The 22,719-nt window shown below is 41.2% G+C and overlaps 1 protein-coding gene across 1 annotated transcript; it reads right to left on the reverse strand.

Moving 5' to 3' along the window:
* Nucleotides 1–13,265: 13,265 nt before the first annotated feature.
* Nucleotides 13,266–16,950, reverse strand: GREM1 (gremlin 1, DAN family BMP antagonist). Its single transcript, XM_009512455.2, has one exon. The coding sequence runs from the start codon at nucleotides 16,947–16,949 to the stop codon at nucleotides 16,395–16,397; it is 555 nt and encodes a 184-aa protein (XP_009510750.2). The 5' UTR covers nucleotide 16,950; the 3' UTR covers nucleotides 13,266–16,394.
* Between the last annotated feature and the right edge of the window lie 5,769 nt (nucleotides 16,951–22,719).

Raw genomic sequence — 22,719 nt, forward strand, 5'->3', positions numbered from 1 at the left:
GTTTTGTTTTGAGGAATCAAACTTCTTTGGGTGGTTCTTGACTAAATATGTTATAAATGTCCCAAAAGAATAGATATAAATAGATTCAGGTTCTTTTTTTTCCCGCTTCCTCTTATATTTGTATACACGCGTGTGTGTGTGTGTGTGTGTGTGTTTCTATTTGGTATCCAAAAGTTTAATTTTCTCAGAAAACAAGATGTGCACATGATTAACTTTGTAGAAGTTATTGTAGCAGAATGGAGTATTTAATTTTAAACTAAGTTCTTAAGGAACCATTGACTGTAAATAAAAAACTATATTTTCCTCCTCAGTATTTTTGTTTATTTTATCAATTGTATTTTTGCATGCAAAATATATTGCTGAGATACTGTAGGTTTCTCTGAATAATTCTCTCTAAATAACATTTTTTATTTACACTGCTTTCTGATCCAGTTAATGTTCCAGGTTCAGTCTGCTTGTTAAAAAGACACACAATATTTTGGGGATCTGCAAAGAACTCAAACATGTAGCTTACTGATGTAAATTTCTTGAATGTTGAATGTTGCGGGGAGGGGGTTGCATCTGAAACCATTTGCATACACATCTGCGGATGTGGATTTCCTGTCGTTCTCATGTCACTTTTGGCAACTTACCACATTTCCAAATACATAGTATTGAAGAGCTCTTCAGTGCTTTTCAGTAACGCAGAGCATACTGCCCACCAAATGGTATTAAAGTAGTATCTCAAAGGTATGTATCATTCATGTCTCCAGATGCTAATATTTGAGCTCCATTATCTAAGGGGGGAAAAAATTCTATACATTATAATTTTATGTGTATTTTACTTTTACTTGTATTACTCCAGACTGATATAGCCTAGGAAACCTTACTACAGATCATTAGAGATTTTTTTTTTCCAGTTTCTCTACCCTCAGAATAGAAAACAGTTACAATTTAAGTATAAAATTATGTAGCAATTTCATCCAGCAACCAACCATTGGGGGAGTACAGGAACTGGAAGCATCTTCACCAGGATGCCCAGCAACTCTCCAACGACTGATATATTTTAGCCAGTTTTGAGGGGGTTTTTTGACATCACACATCACATAAATTTATAATAGAAAGGGTGTGATTTGGTTTTAGATGTTTCTGAGAACAGCATTAGTGTGTTTGTTTGAAAATCATTATCCTTGGCCGATCAAAGGTTGGAGTCATCATGCCAACAGAGAGTAAGAGCAAAGATATGCTATGAAGGGCTTTGAAAATCATAACAAACCACTCAGGTTAAAAGAGGGAGTCGGTGGAGATACTCAGCAAACCTACAGCAGCATGAACAAACCAATGTTTTTTAGTTTGAAAAGTTGCATTTCTCATTACAAGACTACTGCATTGATACTGGAGAAGACAAGAACCTGAGCAAGGATTTCAGCTACAGAAATGAAGTGGAGATGCCAGACAGAAATAACCACCCAGATGGAGACATTAAACAAACATAAGGAACTGGTTTGCAATCGACTTTCTGTAGAAGAGGAGGCACATAGGTATTGGTAAAACACGCTAGATGCCTAAATACCACAATGATGAGCATGTTCAAAATAGGTAGGCACTGAGCAGTTAAGCACAGGCTTAATGTAATGAGTTAGATCATCTTAATTACAATTAGCTAAGCCAAAGCAATCCAACTTAGAGGCAGTTGCTCTCCTTTCCTCATTATTGTCTAGTTTCTTGAACCTTTAAGACAATAAAATGGTGTGCCACCAAAGAGCTGGATATTATAAGCTTTCTTGCTTGGAATCCTACTGATACGCCAAGATGTCAGATGACAGATTGTTTTTCTTCACCCACATGAACAACTGATACAGTGTCAATTAAGTGCTTAAATTTGACCCTCAGGTCCAAAAGAAGTGTTGGAATCCTGAAGTTCTTGAACTGTCTTTACGCTTCTTGGAATCCAGGATTTTTTCACCAACTCACAGGATCCAGCCGATAAGCAATATTTGCCATAGTGCTGTGCCTCCCTATTCGGAGGGAGGAATACCACATGCAGGGAAGCAAATATATCAGATACAGTGAATTTCTTTCCAAGAATAAACCTATATAATAACACCAAAGTTGAGTAGAAATCCAAAATAGTGAGACCAATCCTGAAGTTCGAAAATAAATGCTACTTTTCTGAATATACAAAGCTCTCATCAGGCATAAACCTTGCTTTCTATGCTCTAGAATGCTTCATTATTTAATTGTTAGTGTATTCCAGCTCTAGGGTTATTGACAAGTGTTATTTCATAAATATGGAATGAATTTATGATAGATTGGTGTTAAGTACTATAATACAAATTGTCTGCTTCTAATTAATAGGCAGATTATATTCATGCAATGAAATCATTTCAGAGATGCTTTGTTTCATATCTGTAAATATTACAGCTATTTATCCATGGGTTAAATTTGGAGATAAAAGCAGGCAAATCCTAAATTATTTTATTTATAAACATGCAGATACATATATATACATATATGTATATTATTTCTAAATATATATATATACACACCTCTCTCTAATACAAGCTATGTTTTTAATATGGTAAAAGAAGCTGATCCAGCCATAGATCTAATATCTACATTTCAGTAATATATACAGACATTTGCATACATCCATTAGTTCAGGGAAGGATAGTTAGCACAAAATCAATATTAAAAGCTGGCATACTGTAGTTATTGAAACAATTTTAAAGCAAATGAGCTGATGACAGCAGCATTTGAGATGTGCTTGTCAGAAAACTTCCATCAAAGCAGACTGGGGATTGCTACGAGTAACCTCTTTCATGAGACACGTCCCAAGGTGCTTTGCAAAATAATGAAATTAACAATGCAAATATTGAGGATACGCTAGGTCAAACAAAGCAGTCCTCCGTCCTGAGAGTGCCGCTGCCGTGAGTCAACAAACCAAGGGATTCCAGATGCAGAAAAAGTACAAGCCACAAAGCCGGCCGAACGGGCTATCTGCCTTTCACCGTGCTGTGTTTTGGGGAAGGATGAAAAAAGTGTTCAAACCAGTTTGCAAGTCTCAGGTTTGCTTTGTACACAATTGTTGCATTTCGTTGTGTCTCTTTGGTCTAGGTTTTTTGTGTCTTACGAACAATCTTTGACACATTCATAAATTTGCCAGATCTTTTCTGTAAGACAGTGCCTGAACAGGTGTATGGGCTTCAGAAGCGTCTGGCTTCCATACAGGCTATCTACTGTGTGGGCTACGGCTGGAAGAAATAGTGTTCTTACACGGGTAATTCCCACACGCTTAAGAAAAGTTAAGATTTTTCAAGTTTGGTCTTACAGTGCTGTTTTATCTATCCCTGACAAGAGAAACTAAAACTCCACAGATCACAGCTGAAGACAGGCTCAAAAGAAATGAGTGGTGGTTTAACTTTTACAACTTATTCTTTCAGAGTGAAACTTGTTTAGGCATGCTGGGCCTTCATGAAAACCCTCTGCAGCTTCTTAAAAAGAATGTGAGGGGTGAGTGAGGAATAATTTTTTCAATCGCAGTGTGTTATAAGACAACTTTTTTTTTTTCATTCCGCATTGTTTCCTCTTTGTAAATTTTACTGTCTTCCTCTTTCTCCCTCCCTGTTTAAGAAACCATTACTAGTTTCATGTGCATTTATCCAGTTCCAACATTTGTTCATTGCTAATAATGAAATTTATTCAAACTGTAAATTCCAGCACTGCAATGATTAAGCCATTTGAAATGGCTCCATTAATTGATCTCCAAATTTCTCAGCCAGATTATTGGTCATGCTTGTAAGTATTTGTGCTAATAAAAGTTCTCATTTCAGACTCTATTAGTCACAGAGTCAGGCACAAAAACCTACCACACGATTCATAACTAATGAAAATATCGCCAATGAACCATTGAGAACTCTCCGATTACGTAATGAGCTGAGCAGTAAAATTTGAAATGGTTACGAAAAGCTTGACCCACAAATCGCCACATAAAGTGAGCTCCACAGGCCCGTGTGTGTGAGTTAAGGGACAGTTTTAAATTTTGATGTCTGTAGTTTTTATCTTTCACTTCCCTTAACCTCTAAAAAATGGCAACATCATATTGCATGAACGTGCTCTTTGCCAACCTCGCTTGCAGCACCCACAGCAGTATTTTGTGCTGTCGATCGATTGTGAATCAGGCAGAAGTGTGCTGTGCCTTTTTTTTTTTTACTTTGAGCATCTTTGATTTCCACTGAAGTACTGATGAAGCCTGGCAGTGCTAGTTTTATGTGTGATTCAGAGAACTCATAACAACCCTATCTCTGAGAGATGCACTGGCATGATGCAAATGTTCTGAGGAGGCTCTGCATTCATGATGTGGGGTAATAGGGTTTTAATTACAGAGCACAAAATGCTTTCAGATGTTTGAGGTGTATGCATTATGCATTCCCAAAACATCGCTTCCCTCAGGGTCTGAAGTTCAGTGATTTTAAAGATTTGAAAGATTTTTCAAGAGCTCAGAAATTAACGGAAAGCACAATGGGAGGTGTATTCTGACGACAGAAATTAGTTCCTAGAGGATGAATAAGAGGCAAGAAGGGGTGGGGAGAGAGAGAGTTTCACCATGTGAATTTTGCCCTCTCTTTTTTCCTGATTTAAAGTCATCATCAGAAACGCTCATATAATAATCTTCACGCACACACCCCCTTGGATGATGCATTCCAAAACTCCAAGATGATGGTGCAGATCCAAGATGGGTTTCTGACACTGCTTCACGCACACAATTCTGAAGCTGTCGTCTTTATTGCTTTCGTACAATAGCATATTTTTGGAAGTTTTCACAATATCACAAGAATACAGCTTCTTTCTTGTCATTGCTCTCTCTTTGGTAATACTCGCACAGAAAGCAAGTTATTATGGGACCATACACCGTGTCCTGACAACAAAAAGCATGCCTTGAGATTTTAGAAGTTGTTTCCCATCTCTTGTGGTCTAAAGTGTCTTCTAAAATATCAAACTAAATCCATCTGCAAGCCAATTGTGAAACTACTACATTAATAAAAAACGTGAAGGGAAATCAGAATTTCCAGAAGCTGAGAAAAGAGTTAAGATTCTTAAAAAGAGAACAACTTGCACATGAATCTGAAGATCCTATTCCACGCCAGGCAGAAAATCTGGATATTCTCCAAATGCAAGATTCAATATAAACTTGCATCACACTGTGATGCTAGCATGTCCTTTCCTTTAAGCACTGTTGAACAGCTGAGAATCATTCACCTTACTTCAGCAGATATTTTTTGCGAGAAAAGGGGCAAAGGCAATATTAATTTTAAGTAATGTGAGCACAAGAAATCTGATGCCAAACTGCCCTTTTTGCTCCTGGGATTGTGTTGAGCTAATTCCCAAGGCATCCTTCTGAAAATGTATCCTTTGGACTGAAAAAAAAGGCAAAAACCACCCTCTTGGACCCTACTGTTTTAGTTCCCTGTGTGAATCTTCTGGTTTGATTTAGGAATGTGCTGCTTGGTTCCCATGTGCATTGTTGTTGTAGTATTTACTTTGGAAGGAAAAGTGAGTATATGGTTCACGCCTTAACCTTGTCAAGCTTCCCCCTTACCAACTTGAACTGACACCATACAAATTCTGAAAGGAAAGGCCACAGCCAAAATTAATCATAAACATTAACCATAAAATATTACTCTTGACCCTACCAAGGGGCAGACCTCTAGGAATAACATCCTGCTCCTTAACAAAATAACATCCCTCTCCAACTGAGAGGAGCAGACAGTCTCGTCTATGCATGATGGACGTGCTGACCTGTGCCTCAGGGAGTAACATCCGATTTCAGCTCAGAGGGTAATAAGCACTCCAGGCCTTACATTATGGAAGTCCTTCCCCAAATACAGCCCTACATATAAGCTTTGGCAGCTTGCACCGTGTGCATAAAACAAGTTGTGTCCAAGGTTGTGCTGTAAGGGTAAGTTTTATGCAAAGCCAAACAGACCAAGGCTGAAGCTGGAAAAATCAGAGCTGCCACCCCAGCTTCCAGGCTGTTTTGACCTGAATGAAATCTGTACATGTACTTCACATTGCGGTACCAACAATGAGCCCTGAGGAAAGGCGATAGTCTGTAGCTCCGTCGTATCATTTCACTCGAATAGACTCTACGCCTAGTTTGTTCTTAAAGGCACAATCCACAGATTGGAGAACCTATTTCCACAGCTGTCAGGCGGTATCCTGTTCAGCAGCAAATTGAATTAATACAAACCTCAGAAATCTGAAAAACCCAGAACCAAAATAGCTAACTTTATTTGGAAATAAATAACGGATCAAAGAACAACTTACTTTATTGCAAGTCACTGGAGATGAGGCTTAGGTGCCTAAATCAAGCAAAACCTGCAACATTGAGTGCAGCATTTCCTAAATATCACAAAAAATCTGGGCATGGAGCAATAAAGCAGATTGTTTCCCAGGAGATGTTGGTTGTACTGGCACCGACAGTGAGAAATTTCAGCAGCAAGCTGCCGAACTTGTGCCGAGGACGCCCTGCAGGTATATTTCTGATATTGCACTCCTCCCTGACTTCATTCCCTTGCCAGCAAGAACAAAATGGAAGCAGCACCAAACCCCACTTTGCAGGGGTTCCTCTCATCATAAACCCCACCCTCAGTGTCACCTCACCAAATGATTTTGGTCTTCCTTTTCCCAATGTGTCAGCCCCAGATGGAAGCCGAGCTGCTGTTGCGACGGGCAGGTTAAGTGGGATGAGAACCAGGGAGAGAACAGGATGCCATTCCTAAATGTTGGTTGTGCTCAGCAATGAGGTGATGTAATCGTTGCAGAAGGTAAAAGGAACATTTCCCTGATAACCCTTGTTTTTCCCTGTGCTGGGACAGAAAGCAGGGTTTGTCTCACCCATTGAATGATGCCAATTAAAGAATAAACTTCAAGCTTTTCTAACTAAATTATTGCTGGTAACCATGTTTGTGAGGTTAAAACTTATCTGGGATCTCTGTGTTACACTGAAGTGCAGCTACGCCCCCCCGTAAGTGAATGTGACAGATTCGCTAGAGATGGCAGAGGTGACTGCAGTGTCATCTGCTGGATAAATGCCTTGAGGTGAGTGAATATTTTCACAGGAATTAATCTGTACTTGATTTGTACTTGCATAGTCCAGTCATCCTTAACAAATATAAACTGTACTCTACCCAGATGGCTTATTTCTGACAACACAGTACAAACAGAATACACTCCTCCTTTCACACTAATGCCAATAGATCTCTCCTGTTATTAATAAGCTATTTATACACATTCTGACAGCAGACTAGACCTCATCTTTGAGCTCGGTACCTGACGCTCATATTTCTTCCCTCTTGCCCTCTGTTTCTTTCCACCATCCATCACACTGACTCTTACTTCCTATCCTCTCCTGTGAAATAGACACTACCTTCTTTTTTCACCAACAGTAAAACAGATCAAGGTGGTTCCATGTGTCGTTAAAGATAAATGTCGAGGCTAAAATCTTTCCTTGTGTGGCTTCCATTAAATTTCATTGGGTAGCACTTGCACACCTTTCAACTATGATGCACAAAGGCTAGTGTTGCAAAAGATTTTCGGAGTCTCATAACATCATGCCTTTTTAGGAAACCAGTGCTTCTGCACGCCTCTTAATTGAAATCACATGCCATGTAAACCTCCCTGTGCTGTGTGACTTAGTTGTCCAGTCTCTCCAGATAGACCCTTCTCTGATGGTGCAGGTGGTACGTTATGTCTAAGAGAAGCCTGACAAAACATGCCTTGGAATTATGCAGACGGTATTTCAATGTAATTGTGATAAATAAAGAGAGTAGACTACATGAAAGGTGTTTTAGCTCTGGAGATGTAGCAAAGATAAGGAAGAAAAGACATGAAGGTGCATTTGAACCTAAGGCAATTCTCGCTGGGTGAGATTTTCGCTTTACCCAGCGTCTCTCTTGGGGTGAGGTAACAGGAACCCTTCTCGCTTGTCCTGGTAACGTCCTAGGAAGAGAAGACTGTTTATTACCATGTATCTGTGTATAATGTTTTGTCCTTGGTAATGAACTAAAATAGTTGGTTCTGAAGGAATTTTTCTTTTGGTTTATGAAGCTGAAAGAACTAAACTTGGTGGTAAAGGCGAAGGGAGGCTGCTGCCTTCTGGTAGCCCAGCGACACGGCTGCTTTACAAGAAGCTGCCAGGTAGCCGTTCTCTCAGCCGGCTGAGTGATGGCAGGTCCATCAGCAGGCAGCGGTCAGCATTTCCTTCAGAGGAAAACTGACTCTGACTTTTTGAACTTTCAGACTACTGGGCTGAGCAGAGTGAAAACAATTGTTTAGAGCTATCATGCGTGGATCTAAGGGACAGATGGCTCTGAACTGTGCCAGAGAATTATGATAAGACATTCAGGCTGCATACCAGGATTTTCTTCTCTTTGCTTCTTTTTAATCGTTGTGCTTGCTCTACTATTTGTTCTCAGTCTCGCTTGATTTTCATTGTTTCTCGGTAATAGTGAATATATGAGATATTCTGCTAGAAACCTGAGGCCACTTAATAAGCAGCCATAAGCTGAGTTCAACTCCCATTCACAGAGCGATGGCCTCCTTGAACGTGAAGATCCAAACTGAAGCCAAGCTGGCTGATTCTTGGATGTTATAGGTTCTCAGAGGCTTTCATAGGTGTCCATTCAGCGGCAGCTCTCCTTTTAAAGCATATTCTGAACAAAAAGAATCCTAAAAGCAAACTAACGGTGAAATTAAAGATCTACATGGATTACACTCCCAATGCAAGGGAATGGATTAACTTTTCTTTCAACTCCTGCTGCTTAATGTTGATTTAATATATTGCCTTGACTTTTAATAAGGTTATTGAAAGATAAAAGCATATAAGGAGCTGTGCCACAGATGCGACAGTCAGAACTTCATATGCAAAATAAAAAGAGACATTATAATAAAAAGAAAATTGAATGTTGCTTGTATGAAATCTGGCATTGTTTTGATGCATGAAACAGCAAACACTGTTCCACATTGAGGTTTTCAAGAATGTCTTAAGTATACAACGCTTCTGATGCCACCCCAGTTGCCTATATATAGATCTGTCTTGTGTAAAGAATTTAAAAAGCATTAGAATGGAGAAATCAAAGAGACAATAAATTTTAAACCAATCTTATTGTCTGCAGCCTAAAGTGTTATTAAGATCAAAGTGGAGCAAACATCTGGCATTTGCCTTTCTGCAAAAATTAGATCAAATTACCTACCATAGGATTTAGATCCATTCAGTAAGTTCTTTCCATTGTATAAATAGTTTTCTTTCTCCTTTTTATTTGCTAGATCTGATTTAACACCCAAAATCTAGCCTCTTCATTCATTTGGCTTTGAAACAAATTGACAACAAAAATGGAAATATACGTCCCTCGTGAACATCTGTTTCCTAAGGAACGTTCGAGGTCCTTCAGATCCTAAGGAGAGAGGTTCAACTAGCCTTCATCTTTGCCATTAAGAGTAATTGGCTAGAAATAAACTTCACCGAGTACACACAACCCTCTCCCCCTCCTTGAAAAACAAATTCTTCGCGCCTACTGTTGTAATTATGGTCACTGTTGACGATACCAATCGCTTTTATAAAATACATTGTTCAGACACTTGGCACGCTGGCCCATACTTTTATGTAAAACTTATCAGATGTAAATATTTCAGACTTTTAAACGTATCTAATGCATTCCTAGGCTTCTGACACCTTTGTTTAGAGAGATAAATACAGGTATGTTATATCTATATAGCACAATTTTTTAAATTCTCTGAATAGAAGAATACACTAATACAAAGCTATGATTGAGAACGTCTCTGCTCTTATATACAAAAAAGACTGTGCCTTTATACCTCAACAAACTAATTACAAAACATAGAAATTCATTAAAGTTTAACTTAAAAGAAGAACAATATTAAGGTCTTCAAGTTAATCTATTGTTGTTTTAGTTATTTAATCAAACGAAGTTAACATCACTCTGTAGCGATGCCATGCAATAACTATAAAATTATGATTAATGAATTTGAATGTTGGTGTCCCAGATGAGCTGTAACTGACACATTAATTCTTTCCAATTGCTTTCTTGCTGGAATCCATATTGATGTTACTAGACAGAAGGATATAGCTCTCAATTATTGTAGAGAGAGATGGAGATATTATTTTGACCTTTGTTCTTCTGATCTTTTGGAATCGGAATATGGCTGTTTCCATAAGGCAGTCTTCAAAAAAGAAATGCAAACATGGCGATTTCAGATTTTATTTGCAGAAATTTTATTAAGAATCAATGTAACTTCTCCACTTGATTCTTTCCCAAGCTGTGTGACTTACATCTGTATCACAGCAAGGAGGAGTTATCGCATATCGCAACTTAGAAGTTTTTTTTAACGCAATCCCAAACATTCTTCTTTTATGTCAGCGTATAATTTGATCCTCATATATTGCTCCTTGATCATTTAAAAGAGGTAGATTATGAAATTTATTTGCAATATTTTTAGAAAGTAATAGGAAAGGGAGCAAGTGACAGTTAAAATTTCTGCACTCCTTCCCCCAGACCCATAAAAGCTAGGGGAGGAATTCAGGCAGCCAGAAGCCACACATTGTCAAAGGGCACCTTAAAGTCATCAGCTACATTCCCAGGCAGGCAGTGCAGACAGGCTTCAGATGTTTTTATGAAGCTGCATTACAAGGTAGCATCAAAAAGCTGCACTACTGGGATTCGTTACGATACCTGTGCATTGCTGTGTATTTCTGGTTTCAGCCTCAGCTGATGAAAAAAAAATAAAGCAAGGTATCTGAATCTTATTATGGTTAATAGTTTTGATACCTGAAGGCCAAGATCTGATGGTTATTAAAAATATGTAGCAGTGATATCGCCAGTGTTTTGACTAAAGCCAAATATACGTTGTTTTTTTCACTCCCTTAAATTTTAAATGATGCAGTTCTCCCCTTCAGAAGCCTTTGGTTCATACAACCGTCCAGGTAAGCGGAATGACTCAGAGAAAATTTTGGACCTTCACCTGCCAACATTGACTGCTGTATTTCAGTAATTAATATGAAGCCGTTTCTAAGGCAGGGTTGAGTTATTTGGAGGGAATAAGATGTATGTTTTTTCAAAAGCAGAGGAGGACTGTGTAAGGGGACCACTGGGTTAAGCAAACCAGCATTGTCATCTCAGTCTTGTACCAGTGACTTGGTGCTTCTCATTCAGGAAACCTTTTGGACCTAACAACTCTGGGCTCACTCCTGTGCACCGGACAGTACAAAGAAACATCTTTCCCCAAGCATACAGTTCTCCAGGGCTTATCTTTTTAAACTCAGGAGATGGTAAATGACCCGGTTAAATTACTGCATCATTTTTGCAAATGCAACATCCCTCTTCCCAGCCAGGCACCACTGCTGACAGGCAGCTGGAGCGGAGCCGCGATACTGTCTGTTCCACTGACCCATCCAGGACACACCGTACCTACTGTGTGCATGTGGTGCTCAGATGTCTTGCACATGCTCAGCAAATCCAACACGTTCTTGATGCCTCAGTCCTATAATGTGTGTACGAATCAACTGCACAGCACATGGATGACAGAGCACACACAGAAATCCCAAGCAGAAATCTAGACTACCTCACTGGGGAAAGAGAAAGAATAGTTTTACTTCTGTGTCCCTGAAAGGTGATTAAGGTGTGTGAATTCTCTCTCTGTTATCTTCTTTTGATCGGTGTAACTAAAAAGCACACGGGACTTCACAGTGGACATATCTTCAATTCAAAGCTGGTATGTGGACATATCTTCAATTCAAAGCTGGTATGTAGGCCTAACATAAATTATAATGAATGTCTGAGCTTGTTAGCATATAAAGAGTAAGACCATGGTACTACAGAGCACTAGAAAGGTAAGTCCAGGAGGTTTTTCCCTCTGTTTTAAATATTCAAGTACAGCTATATATGCACATCTTTTCAAGGAAACTTGTTCTGTCCAACTGTGCCTGTATCTCACGCCAGAAAAAATCAGTTGCCTTCTAGAGATAATGATTTTAATGTTATTAGCCTTTCAGGAAGTTTTAGAAGTGCACACGCACAAAAACCAAAGTGCTAGAAGAGACAGAAGACTAAACCAAAACGCCTTTAAAAACCCCAGACAACCAGCGCTAGTGGGCTGCTCAGCTCCACTATTTCACAAGGGCTTTGCATGAGGGAAAACCACACCAAACCTCAGCAGCACCCAGCTTTTCAGAGCTGGAGATGGGACATCGGATGCTTCTCTCTGGTTATCTGTGTGCACTACAGGAAAACACTATATGTCGTTCACTCTTGAGCACCTGACTACGCCGTTGTCGGTCCTTTGAGCTCAAAGGTGTACATCTGAAACAGGCCTGCATTTCCCATAAGCTCAGAGGCTTTTGTGAACCCAGAGGCTGTTCTCAGTCCGGTTCAGCGAGGCGGTGATCCCGGTCAGAGCCACGTTCTCCACAAGGGCAGACAATGCCGCCGGTCCTGCAGAGAGCAGGACTGCACGGGGGGCTGCAAGGACTGACCGAGCCCCTCCACACCTGCCGGGGTGGCCGGTTGGGAAGGTAACATTCGTACCGCTGCTGCCCATCTCCCACCGGCGGGGTGGGAAGTTTGAAGAAACCTGTTCTCTGGGGTTGTATTCCTTCCTCAGCACAGGCCTTGCTCAAGTGCCACCAGCAGGGACAGAGAAGGTAAAAAGGACATTTCAAATCTTCCTGTTCTCTAATTATTTTTCATCTTCTCTGTCCCTATTTACAGCTTGCAATTGTGCTGTATCGTAAAGGTGTTCCTTACCCTTTTTCTTCTAAAAGTGGGAGCAAACTGCTAGCTAGATGTAAAAACTGAGGTAAGGTGTAAGGCAGGCCCGCCGACTCCAACTTCAACTCTACAACAGTTCAAGGCTGATTTATATTTTGAACTGTCACTATATGGTTTACAAGGGGAAAAGTGCAAGTAAAGATTAAGATTTTCCTTCTATAAATTGTGGAAGGGTGAGGGGGAAGTGACAGATCTCATTTAAAAACCTTATTGAAGCAGCCGTGTTGAATGATGGTGCCATTGCTTGTCTCTGTGTCTCATTGTCATAATGTAAGCCCTTTTATAATTAGAAGAAACCACAGAAGTCAGAGTAAAGTACAACAGATCCAGAAAGAGCTGGAAACTTAAGGAAGAAATGAAAAAAAAAAAACCAACAATAGTCATGGGCTGGAGAAGATATTTTATTTATTTGTTACTAGTAGTTAAAATGACGTACAAAATGCTGGGAAGAAAAAAAACTCCAATTCTATTCAGTTACAAAATAATTAAAACTTCATTTTAAACCAAGTTTTGCTTTGTGAGACCGAGCATGAAAAAACTGCAGCCTTAGGTTATATAGTCCATTGTTTTTAGAATAAAGCAGGCATTTAAATACATATTGTGGTTGATATTAAATATCTTGTATAATTGTAAGTTAGCAGAACTTTCTTACTCTCAGGCAATAACTAGCAATTCATAAAAGTTCTTTGTATAAAATTTACATATTGGGAGGGAATCTGCCTCAAGGGGAGTTCCGTCATGGTCTATGTACAGGCTATTTTGGAACATAAAGATTTGTAAAACATTTATCAGTTTTCCTTCAGAATACTAGCCTAATCTTAAATAAGGGAGTCAGTAATGTCTGAAGCTTTGCTTAATGGCTAAGGGTTTAGGGACATAGCAGTCACTGTAAAAGACAACTTCACATGGAGAAAAAAAATTCTTTCGTAAGGTGTGCCCATTTTTTGAACAGAAGCCCTAGCTAGTACAAAATTTTCAGCAATGCCTGAGATTGGCCCTTTCCCCTGCAAACCAACTCAAAAACAGTAATTTAAAGGAAAACAACCCCTGCCTATTATCAGTGAAAGAGGATTTGTATTAATAATAACATTAAATATCCATATCTTTCTGTTTAACTATTCACATTCCACACAGTGGAAATCTACGTCCTGTAATTCCAGATCTTAAAATTGGATTTTAAAATCCATGAAGAAATGTGTCAAACCTGCTGAGTAAGAGTACACCGAATGAAATGCATTTTAATAATATGAATCGATGAGTTGCAATCTCTTATTCCTACAAATGCAGACCTCACAGCAGTGGATTTTACAATATATTAATCGCAGAGATGCAGGATATCGCCAATAACTGCATGACGCACTGTGTAACAGCTGGGGCACCTACTATAGTGACTGCACACTGGATGCGTCTGTGACATGCCACTGCACATTCTTCTCTTTGGACATCTCAGTAAGAGCAGAATTGTCTTCCTCAGCATTCAACGGAAAGATATGATGCCAAGATAATCACCCGGTGGCTGAAAGAGGCATCTGGTGTGCGAAAGAGCAGCCACCCTGATAGTGGACGCTAGAGAGTATTACTGCGGAACGGGGAAACCGAGTCCTGGGCTACCCGCCCCCCATCATACAATTAACGTGGATGTAACTCCCATTTCACTCACATCAGCGATGTCCGGGTTGCTCTCAGGCCCAGTACTGACGCCAGCGTAGGGACGCGCCTTTCCTTTGGTACCCCACTGGGCAGGGCCAGGTGTCAGGGCCCTGCAGGCACAGGCACGAGGGTGTGCAGCACCCCGCCACCTCTTCACCACCTGGTTGGGAAGCGCCCTTGCAAAGCCAGAAGCCAGGACAGCGTGCGTCGTTTGCACACCACGCGGCGTGAGATGCAGCCAGTGAGGAAACCCCCAGGCTTCCCATCGGACCTCCAGGAAAGCAAGGGCAAGGTGCATGGAAGGGCTGTCCCTCAGGTCCAATGGCTCAGGGTCCACCTAGCTACACCAATTTCTTTTGCAGGACCTTCTGTGCTCTTGCCAAAACCCACAGCCCTGATCAAGTTTAAGCTCCTAATCCTGAAGGAGACAAAAGGCAGGATAACCTCACAGGTGAGATTCATCAAGCTGTTGGAAGTAGTATGTCCCCTTTTATGTTTTTTTTTTTTTCTCCCCAAATGAGAGGGGCAGTGAGCCCTTAATTTTCAGGAAATTCTCTTTACTTAGTCCAAATCCAGTTTAAAGGCAAGTCTGTGGTAAAAGATATAAAAAGAGGATTATTGCTGGCAAAGTTCTGCATCTCTTTTTCAACAAACTGCATGCCTGTGGCAAAGCTAAAATAACAATAACAATGCAATGTTTACTAGTCATGAATGTCGTGTCTTTTGTCTCTTGTGTGGTTATTGCATTTGCCGTCACATGATGCTTGTTTTAATATTTGCTTTGCTCTTCATGTACTAAATTACTGCCATTCTGTACTTGATCTTGGTTAGCAAGATTTTTGTGCTGTGGTTATGTACGTCTTTTATGTATGCGTGTGAAAAAGAGAAGGAGAGAGTTTGGCTACACACAATGGAATATGCGTACTCATTGTATGTATGTATAGATACCAATGACTAAAAGATACTGCATATACATATATATGTAGATATGAAGAATAACTGATATCAGAAATACAAGACATCAAATGGATCTAGTGGCACAAGAATGGGTTTTGATTGCTTTAGAAAGCCATTAGAATTCAGAAGTATATTTATAGCCTTGTATATAGATTCTCTTTAATTTATGTAATATATGACTAGGTATATAAATTAAAGCAAAACATAAACAGAAGACAATATCTCTTCCTCTGGGTCTTCCTATTTATGTATCTTTCCTTCTTCTACTCCCTTTTGTACTCTCCCCGTCTACTTACTTTGGCCTTTTGCTTTCTAACTTGCTGCAGCTCTGTTTTCCATCCACCTATACTGACTTTTCAACACTCCCACGTCCCCCCATTGTTCTCCAGACATGGCTTTTGGATTACAGTTATTTGTTTTGAAGGAGCATGCTATAAACTCTTGATACAGCCGCTATTTTCAGTGATGGTTTTGCTACGCTTTAAACTGCTTTTTGCCTACTTCATATTTAAGAATAGATGAATGCTTTCAAATATATTGTCCTCTCACTTTGAGGTTTCTCTTAATACAGTAAAAGCAAATAGCACGGCAGGTGAACATTAGCAATAGCCACAGCTCCACTTCCCCAGCAAGCGGCAAAAATGTGAATATCCACTAGGAAACCTAACTCATGACTGTGGGTAAATAGATATTTTTAGTATTTCATACCCGTTAAATATTTTTGTCATAATGAACATTCACGTATTTGCTTGTACACATCCATTTTCTCTCTTAGACAGAAACATCCATGTGCGTGTCCTCTCCTTACATCATTTTTTTTCTTTATTTTTGGGTTTTTTTTCTTGTTTTAGGTAATCAATAATTTTGTCCAGCCCTGAAGGTATGCTAGTTCATGCCATTCACTCTCATGCTGGCAATGATTGCGTACAGTCAGAGTGCAATCGGTACCGTATTTTTCTCAGTTTAGTCCAAATCAATAGATATACACCGGCATTCCTTAACTCGGGTGATTCTTTTCTTCTTTCTCGGGGGCTGAAGCTCGGGGCAATTGAGTGTAACAGTCATGGTGGTGAATTTCTTGGGCTTGCAGAAGGAACAGGATTGGAAGGAGCCTTCCTCCTTACGGACATGCCTGGGGATGTAGAATGAATTGCACTGGCCATAGCAGAACCTGTTGATAATGGTACGACTGTTGCAGCCTTCTTCGTGGATAGTTTGTTTGAGGGGTTGAGTTTTACACCAATCCCGCTTTAGGTATTTGCGCTCAGTGATGTGCAATGCCTCCTGACTAGACTCCAGCACCTCTTCCGCAGGCATTGAGGTGCCTTTTCCTCGTTCTCGATGCCTAGAGCCCGACTGCTGCTGCGTCTGTATTTGCTCTGAATCATTGGGCTGATCTTTGTCAGGAGGAGGTATAGCGCCTTGAGATCCTCGATTCCTCTTTCTCCCTTCTGCTGCCGGTAGCAGAAATCCCATCAGAAGAAACACGGTGCCGACGGCATACAGTGTGCGGACCATCCTATAGAGAGGAAGTTGAGGGAATAAAGCACAGTTGTGGATTTCAGCTATCAAGAGAAGTCAGGCATGCAGTAAATTCTGAGTTCCATAAAAGAAATATGTGTGTGCGTGCGTACGCTTACAAAAGGTAAGCATTTAGCCAAATTATCAAGTGATAAAAGCTTTAATGTACAGTGGTTGAAAGTCAAAGACTAAAGTAATCCCAAACAGAATTTCATTTAGTGTCACATGCATCTTTTTCCAGCTCTTTTCTCCATGTATATTACCCTAGTTAAGAGTTCTCATTCCCTTCTTATAGCTCACTGACATTAGGAAAGCTGCTCCTGACTTACACTGGTGGAAGAACAGATTTCATGCTACGCAAGGATTTATATGACACAGCAATCTGCAGTGCCAGAGGACTAAACTCTTTGACTTCGGAGATCCAGTGTAGCTATGTGTTCCTTAGTCAGACTCAGAAGCTTTGTACAGCTTCTTGCATAATACACATCCAGACTATAATGTGAATGCTATATCCACCTGTTGACTGAATTACAGCATCCCAAGTCTGTCACACTGCCCCTCTGAAGTGGTCCAATGTGTCTAAGTGTAATGAAGCTTAAGATAAGAGATGTGCAACAACATAGGCAACTAACATAAAAGAATATTTAGTTAGAGGTTAAAAGAGATGCAGCTGTAATTTCAAATTACACCTACTCACGCATTACTCTGAATCCTTGAGAGAAGTTACACAGCTACAGTCACAGTGTTAAGAATTTTACAGATCTCTGAATTTTATTCATTTCATACACAGCATGATATTGAAAGGAACTATGAGGTCAGCAGAGTTTCATACATGACACTACTTATCATGAGGTATCAGCATCAGAAAAGAATGTAGTTTGTATACACACACAAAAAAACGCTTCAAGTGCATTAAGTGGAGACTATCACGTTCTTCAAAACAGCACCCCTGCTCCAGACCCAATTACTAGCATAGGAACAGACTCTCCTGCCTCCCTTATTCCACCATTTCTGCTGCTTCCCAAAGCTCTGAGCTCTTTTGGCTGCTCACTCAGCTCAAGACACCAGCCATCTGGGAAGAAACTCATCAGCTGCCACACTTTCCGCCTTTCCAGAAGTACGGTGGTCTCCATGTTGTGCTGGAAAGCAAGGGATGTGGCCGCGAGAGAGAGAGCGGGGAACGGGACTCTCAGGGACCCTTGCTGTGGGGAGCCTGGAAGAAACCACTAGAAATGAGTGACTGCTTGCGAACACCCCACAAAACAGCACAACTGCGAAGAGGCACGTGCATTAAAAAAAGGGGAAGAACTGCAAAGAACCTGAGGACGTCGGTGTCTTTTACCTGCTTGGAGTGCTGTGGTTGTACCCCTTGTTTGATTCGTTTTATCAGTAAGGGGCAAATCACTGTTTGAGAGTCCTGCTCATGTTACCACCCAAGAAAGATATGTGAAACCAAGGGCACCATCCTGGACAGCTTTACCCGCTCTGCCTGAGACCACACAACTAGGCAGGAAAGCAGCCAAATGCCAACGTGGTAAGGGCCACCTAGAGACTCAGTAGAGGCTCAGGGTAAGTACCATTTGCTATAAAAGGTAGCTGTTAATTTCTCGGTTACTAGGTCTTTCCAGTCACGTGGAGAAAATAAATGTTATATTATGCTCAAAAAGCATTTCTCTCTGAACGGACCGGGAAAGGAATTACTGGAGTGGAAAAACTATCATGGGAGGGTTCCATTGCATTCAGGGATTTGCTTGTGGATCTAATATTTTAAGTGTTTGTCTACAGATTGCTAGAGCACCTACAGTTTATAATATGTATGATAAATCCATGCATCGGTTTTATTCATTTATGTTTATGTACCAGTATGTCTGATGTTTGGCAGAAGCTTCAGGTTTCAAGTCAGGGATGTAAGAATGACACTATTCCTGACTCCAACAGACAACTTGGAAGGGCTGCTTTTAATATGTAAATGAAATATGGTACAGAACATGCAATTTTAATATCCTTAAGGCTTTGACATAGAACAAAAAAAAAAAAAAAGCTGGGAATTCTAATTGAAGACTAATGCAGCATAATTTCAAGTGTCAGCATGGACTTCACATTTGCTGGTTTTTCCACGTTCCTATTACATCCTGAACATTATTTAAGCATATTTCCTTTTTAATTTTGTCTTTAAAATAATTTAAAAAAAAGAGTTATAAACCACTCCTTATATCCTCAAGGGACCAGAATGACTCCTTCCAAAACTATTCCTATTTCTCCAGTGACTATATACCCATGCTGTATTTAGACGGTATTTTAATATGCACTTTATTTACTCAACATGGTGCCAGAGTCTTGAAAGAAAAAAAAAAGTCATCGTATGCAACTGAAAATAAATTGCTGGTTTATAAGCAGTACCAGGAAACTTCAGGTGTTTGTTTAGTGTCCCATAACTGAGTTGGAAGTTCCACCAACGTGCATATTCCTGGACTACTTTTATTTCTAAAACTGATGTCCTCCACTTTGCTTCACCTTTTTTTTTTTTTTTTTCATAAATGTGCAATTGATAACACAGTAAGGTCTAGCGATGTGACAATGAGGTGTACTTTGGGATGGGAATTTGGGGAAAATTTGATTATAATGTTTACTATTGTAAGATCTGTATCCCAGATTCATGCATCTTTATTAAGCATGTGCTTAACCCTAAGGAAATGCAAGCATGTGTTTGAATATAATCCGAAACTGGGGGAGGAAAGGTAATTTTTCACTGAGATGGTTCCCAACCTTAAAGGCAGAAGCTATACTACATGCTCATAAAAGAAATTGCGATTCAAATGAAAATTAGCAGCTCAGCAAAAACATTTGTTGTGTTCACTTCCAAAACACACGTCTAAAAGTAAAAGTAATCCAGTCATTTAAGGGTAACTACAGTTTAAACACAGATGCGCAGAAGAGGCTGTGTGAACTTCATGACCCCCACAGCAGCTCAAGCAGGACCTTCTTTTAGTAGGAACTTATTAAACATTTATTTTAAAAGTAAGATTATTTTTTACAAATACAAAATACAAAGGCAAATGATGTGGGATGCCTCAGGAAGGAAAGCAGCCAAAATGCAGTACAGGCACCCTGCACCACCTCTGGTCCCAAGGCAGTGCATTTGCTTGTGAGAGCAGATGACACCTCTGTTTGCTTACATTAGGAACTAGAGTGGTTCATCCATCTATGAATCACTGTTTGTGAATGTTTTCTTAACAGATTTTTTTTTTCTATTACTGAGAAAAAATAGAACACGGACGAGTACAAGTAGCTAAATCCCTGTTACCATACCCGAAGTTTTACCAAAAAGAAAATCTCCCCTGAAGTAAATGGTTCTTTCCTTGCCACAGCCGTAACTGTGGAAGTAACAGCCTGGGTAAGAGCTGTGAGGAATCGGGCTGTAAAATCTGATAATCCAAATTTCTTCAAAACTTTCAGTACTTGATACTGGCTGTTACGGGAGCATTGGCCTAATCAGAAATCCTTTTGGGAAGCTACCTGAGAACCCTTTGACCGAACAGATGACTACAACCAAAATGCCTAGGTCAATTCCCACTTATTTTGTTCAGATCTGGAGATGTATCTGCATCACACACACAATCTTGTAATTAATATTGATTTTTTAAAAGTAACCAAATACTTTAAAAATCTTTTCTTTCCGTATTTTCCTGCTAAGCTGAGTCCTACTTTTCATTATCTGTAAACTCTTACTCCTAAAGCCAAGAGAAATTTTATTGCTGACTTCAAACAGGAGCAGAATTGGGCCCTAACATTCATATCACCTCATATGTGGTTTATCTAGAGCCTGGGATCTCATCATCTAAAACAGATTAGGAATTTTGTGGATTAATACTCGCAACCGCTCATAGAGACGTGTAAACGCTTTCAGGTTTATTATTTCACACAATTAAGCTGTAATTTTTTCATTTATACATTTTTCTGCTATAAATTAAGGATCGCCACATGTCAGATCATAAACTGCACTTCCCTGCGAGTTCCCAGGCAGAGTCAGAAAGTTATTACTGAAATTTTTCAGCACAAAGCAATTTGTTTAAAAGAACTGGATGGAATCCTGGTTCTGTTGAAATATACAGCAAAATTCTCACAGACCTCAGCAGGCCCATAATTTCATCTGCGAACCATATTTACTAGGAAAATATTATGATGAGACATGGACTCATGTGCTTCACAGAAAGCATGAAAAATAATCTGACGAAGACCTAAAAAAAATAGATGTATTTGGTGGGCTTCAAATACCAGCCAAGGAAAAAGGCAAAACACAACCCTTTGACTACTGAGAAAATTGAAGTGGTTTATGTCCCAAAGGATCAGAATAATTTTATGCCTGGCTTATTATATATGAATTACAGAAATAGCCTTATGTAATGTTTTCTTAGTTCATAGATCTGTATTTTTAAATATACAAAAAGGCATAGCAAAGGCAGTTCCCAGAGAACCATAATTCTTCTCTGCGACCAAGACAGCAAAACTAACATCTCTGTCTACTGGAATTTGGGTGCATTTACGTTTCAGATAATTGCTTCCTGGGAGTCACAGAGATGGCTTTTGTAAGGCACATAATGAGTGTTGCCAGCGATACAAGGAAGAGGAAAAAAAAAAACACCCAACTTTGAAACTTTGAGAATTCCCTGTTTAAGAGAGCATCGCTCTGTAGGACATCCTGCGGGACTAAGGGAACTTGAACATCATGGTGGGCACGGCTGGTTCCAAACCCTAAATGAAGACACCCATGCAGGCTGACAGCTGCGCTCCCCAGAGCGAAACTCCCTGCAGACAGATTTGCTCAGGCAGCCCTAAAACCACCAGAGTAGTTTTGCTCCCGCACACAGCCATGCATCCTGAAAAGGAGAAAGTCCTGAGGAGAAGCTAGGCATTTCTGGGTGACATTGCCGACAGAAAAATACATGCTTTAGCACCGCTTGGGGCTGAATCCTAAGGAGGAGCAGAAAGGTGGGGCCATTGGCGCCCTTTATCACTTACATTCAGCCTCCACCGCATGGTCGCGGGTGACTCCCGGGCTTTCTCGGCGCAGCGAGGAGCAGGAGAGCAGCGGCCCTCCAGCCCACGAACCCCCGGGCGTAGCTCAGGGGCAGCGGCGGCTCTGGGGGGCTGCGGCCGCCACGGCCGGGCGTCTCCGCGCACCCCCAAAACGGGTAACGCAGCCCCGCGCTCCGGCAGCAGGCAGGGCGGCTCGCCCGCGTCCCTGCGCGACGAGGTTTCCCCAGCACTGGATCTCAGCCCCGATGAGCCGAAAGGGGCTCACTCGCCATCCGTTCACGGCGAGGAGCCACGCGCGGGACACCGGGAGCGAGGCCGCAGCGGACGGCCGGGAAGGGACGCTGCAGCTCCGAGGAGCGGACCGGGGCCGCGCACCCACCCCACCACCCCCCCCGGCCCACCGGGATGCGAGGGGGCCCCGCCCGGGACGGGACGGCCCCGCCGCACCGCCCGGCCCGCCGAGGTAAGCCGGGGCTGTCGCGGGGCGCAGCCTGGGTGCGCCGCAGGGATTACTGGCGGCCGTCGGGGCGCAGAGACCGCCGGCGCGGCCGGGCTCGGCGCGGCCGGGCTCGGCTCGGCTGGGCTCGCCCGGCTGCCCGCGGGCGCGGACGCTCCTCGCGGCGGCGGGCGACACCGCCCGGGTCTCCTCCCCGGGGGGGGGCGGCCTCCGTCTGGGCTTACCCAACGAAGGACGAGCTCCCGGAAAGTGACTCCCGACCCCCAGGGGAAT

The sequence above is a fragment of the Phalacrocorax carbo genome, chromosome 9 (genome assembly GCF_963921805.1).
Source record: "Phalacrocorax carbo chromosome 9, bPhaCar2.1, whole genome shotgun sequence".
NCBI classification, from domain to species: domain Eukaryota; kingdom Metazoa; phylum Chordata; class Aves; order Suliformes; family Phalacrocoracidae; genus Phalacrocorax; species Phalacrocorax carbo.

Bases quoted from the DNA above. Each gene is read 5' to 3' on its own strand.
- GREM1 (XM_009512455.2), bottom strand. From the start codon at position 16,949: ATGGTCCGCACACTGTATGCCGTCGGCACCGTGTTTCTTCTGATGGGA.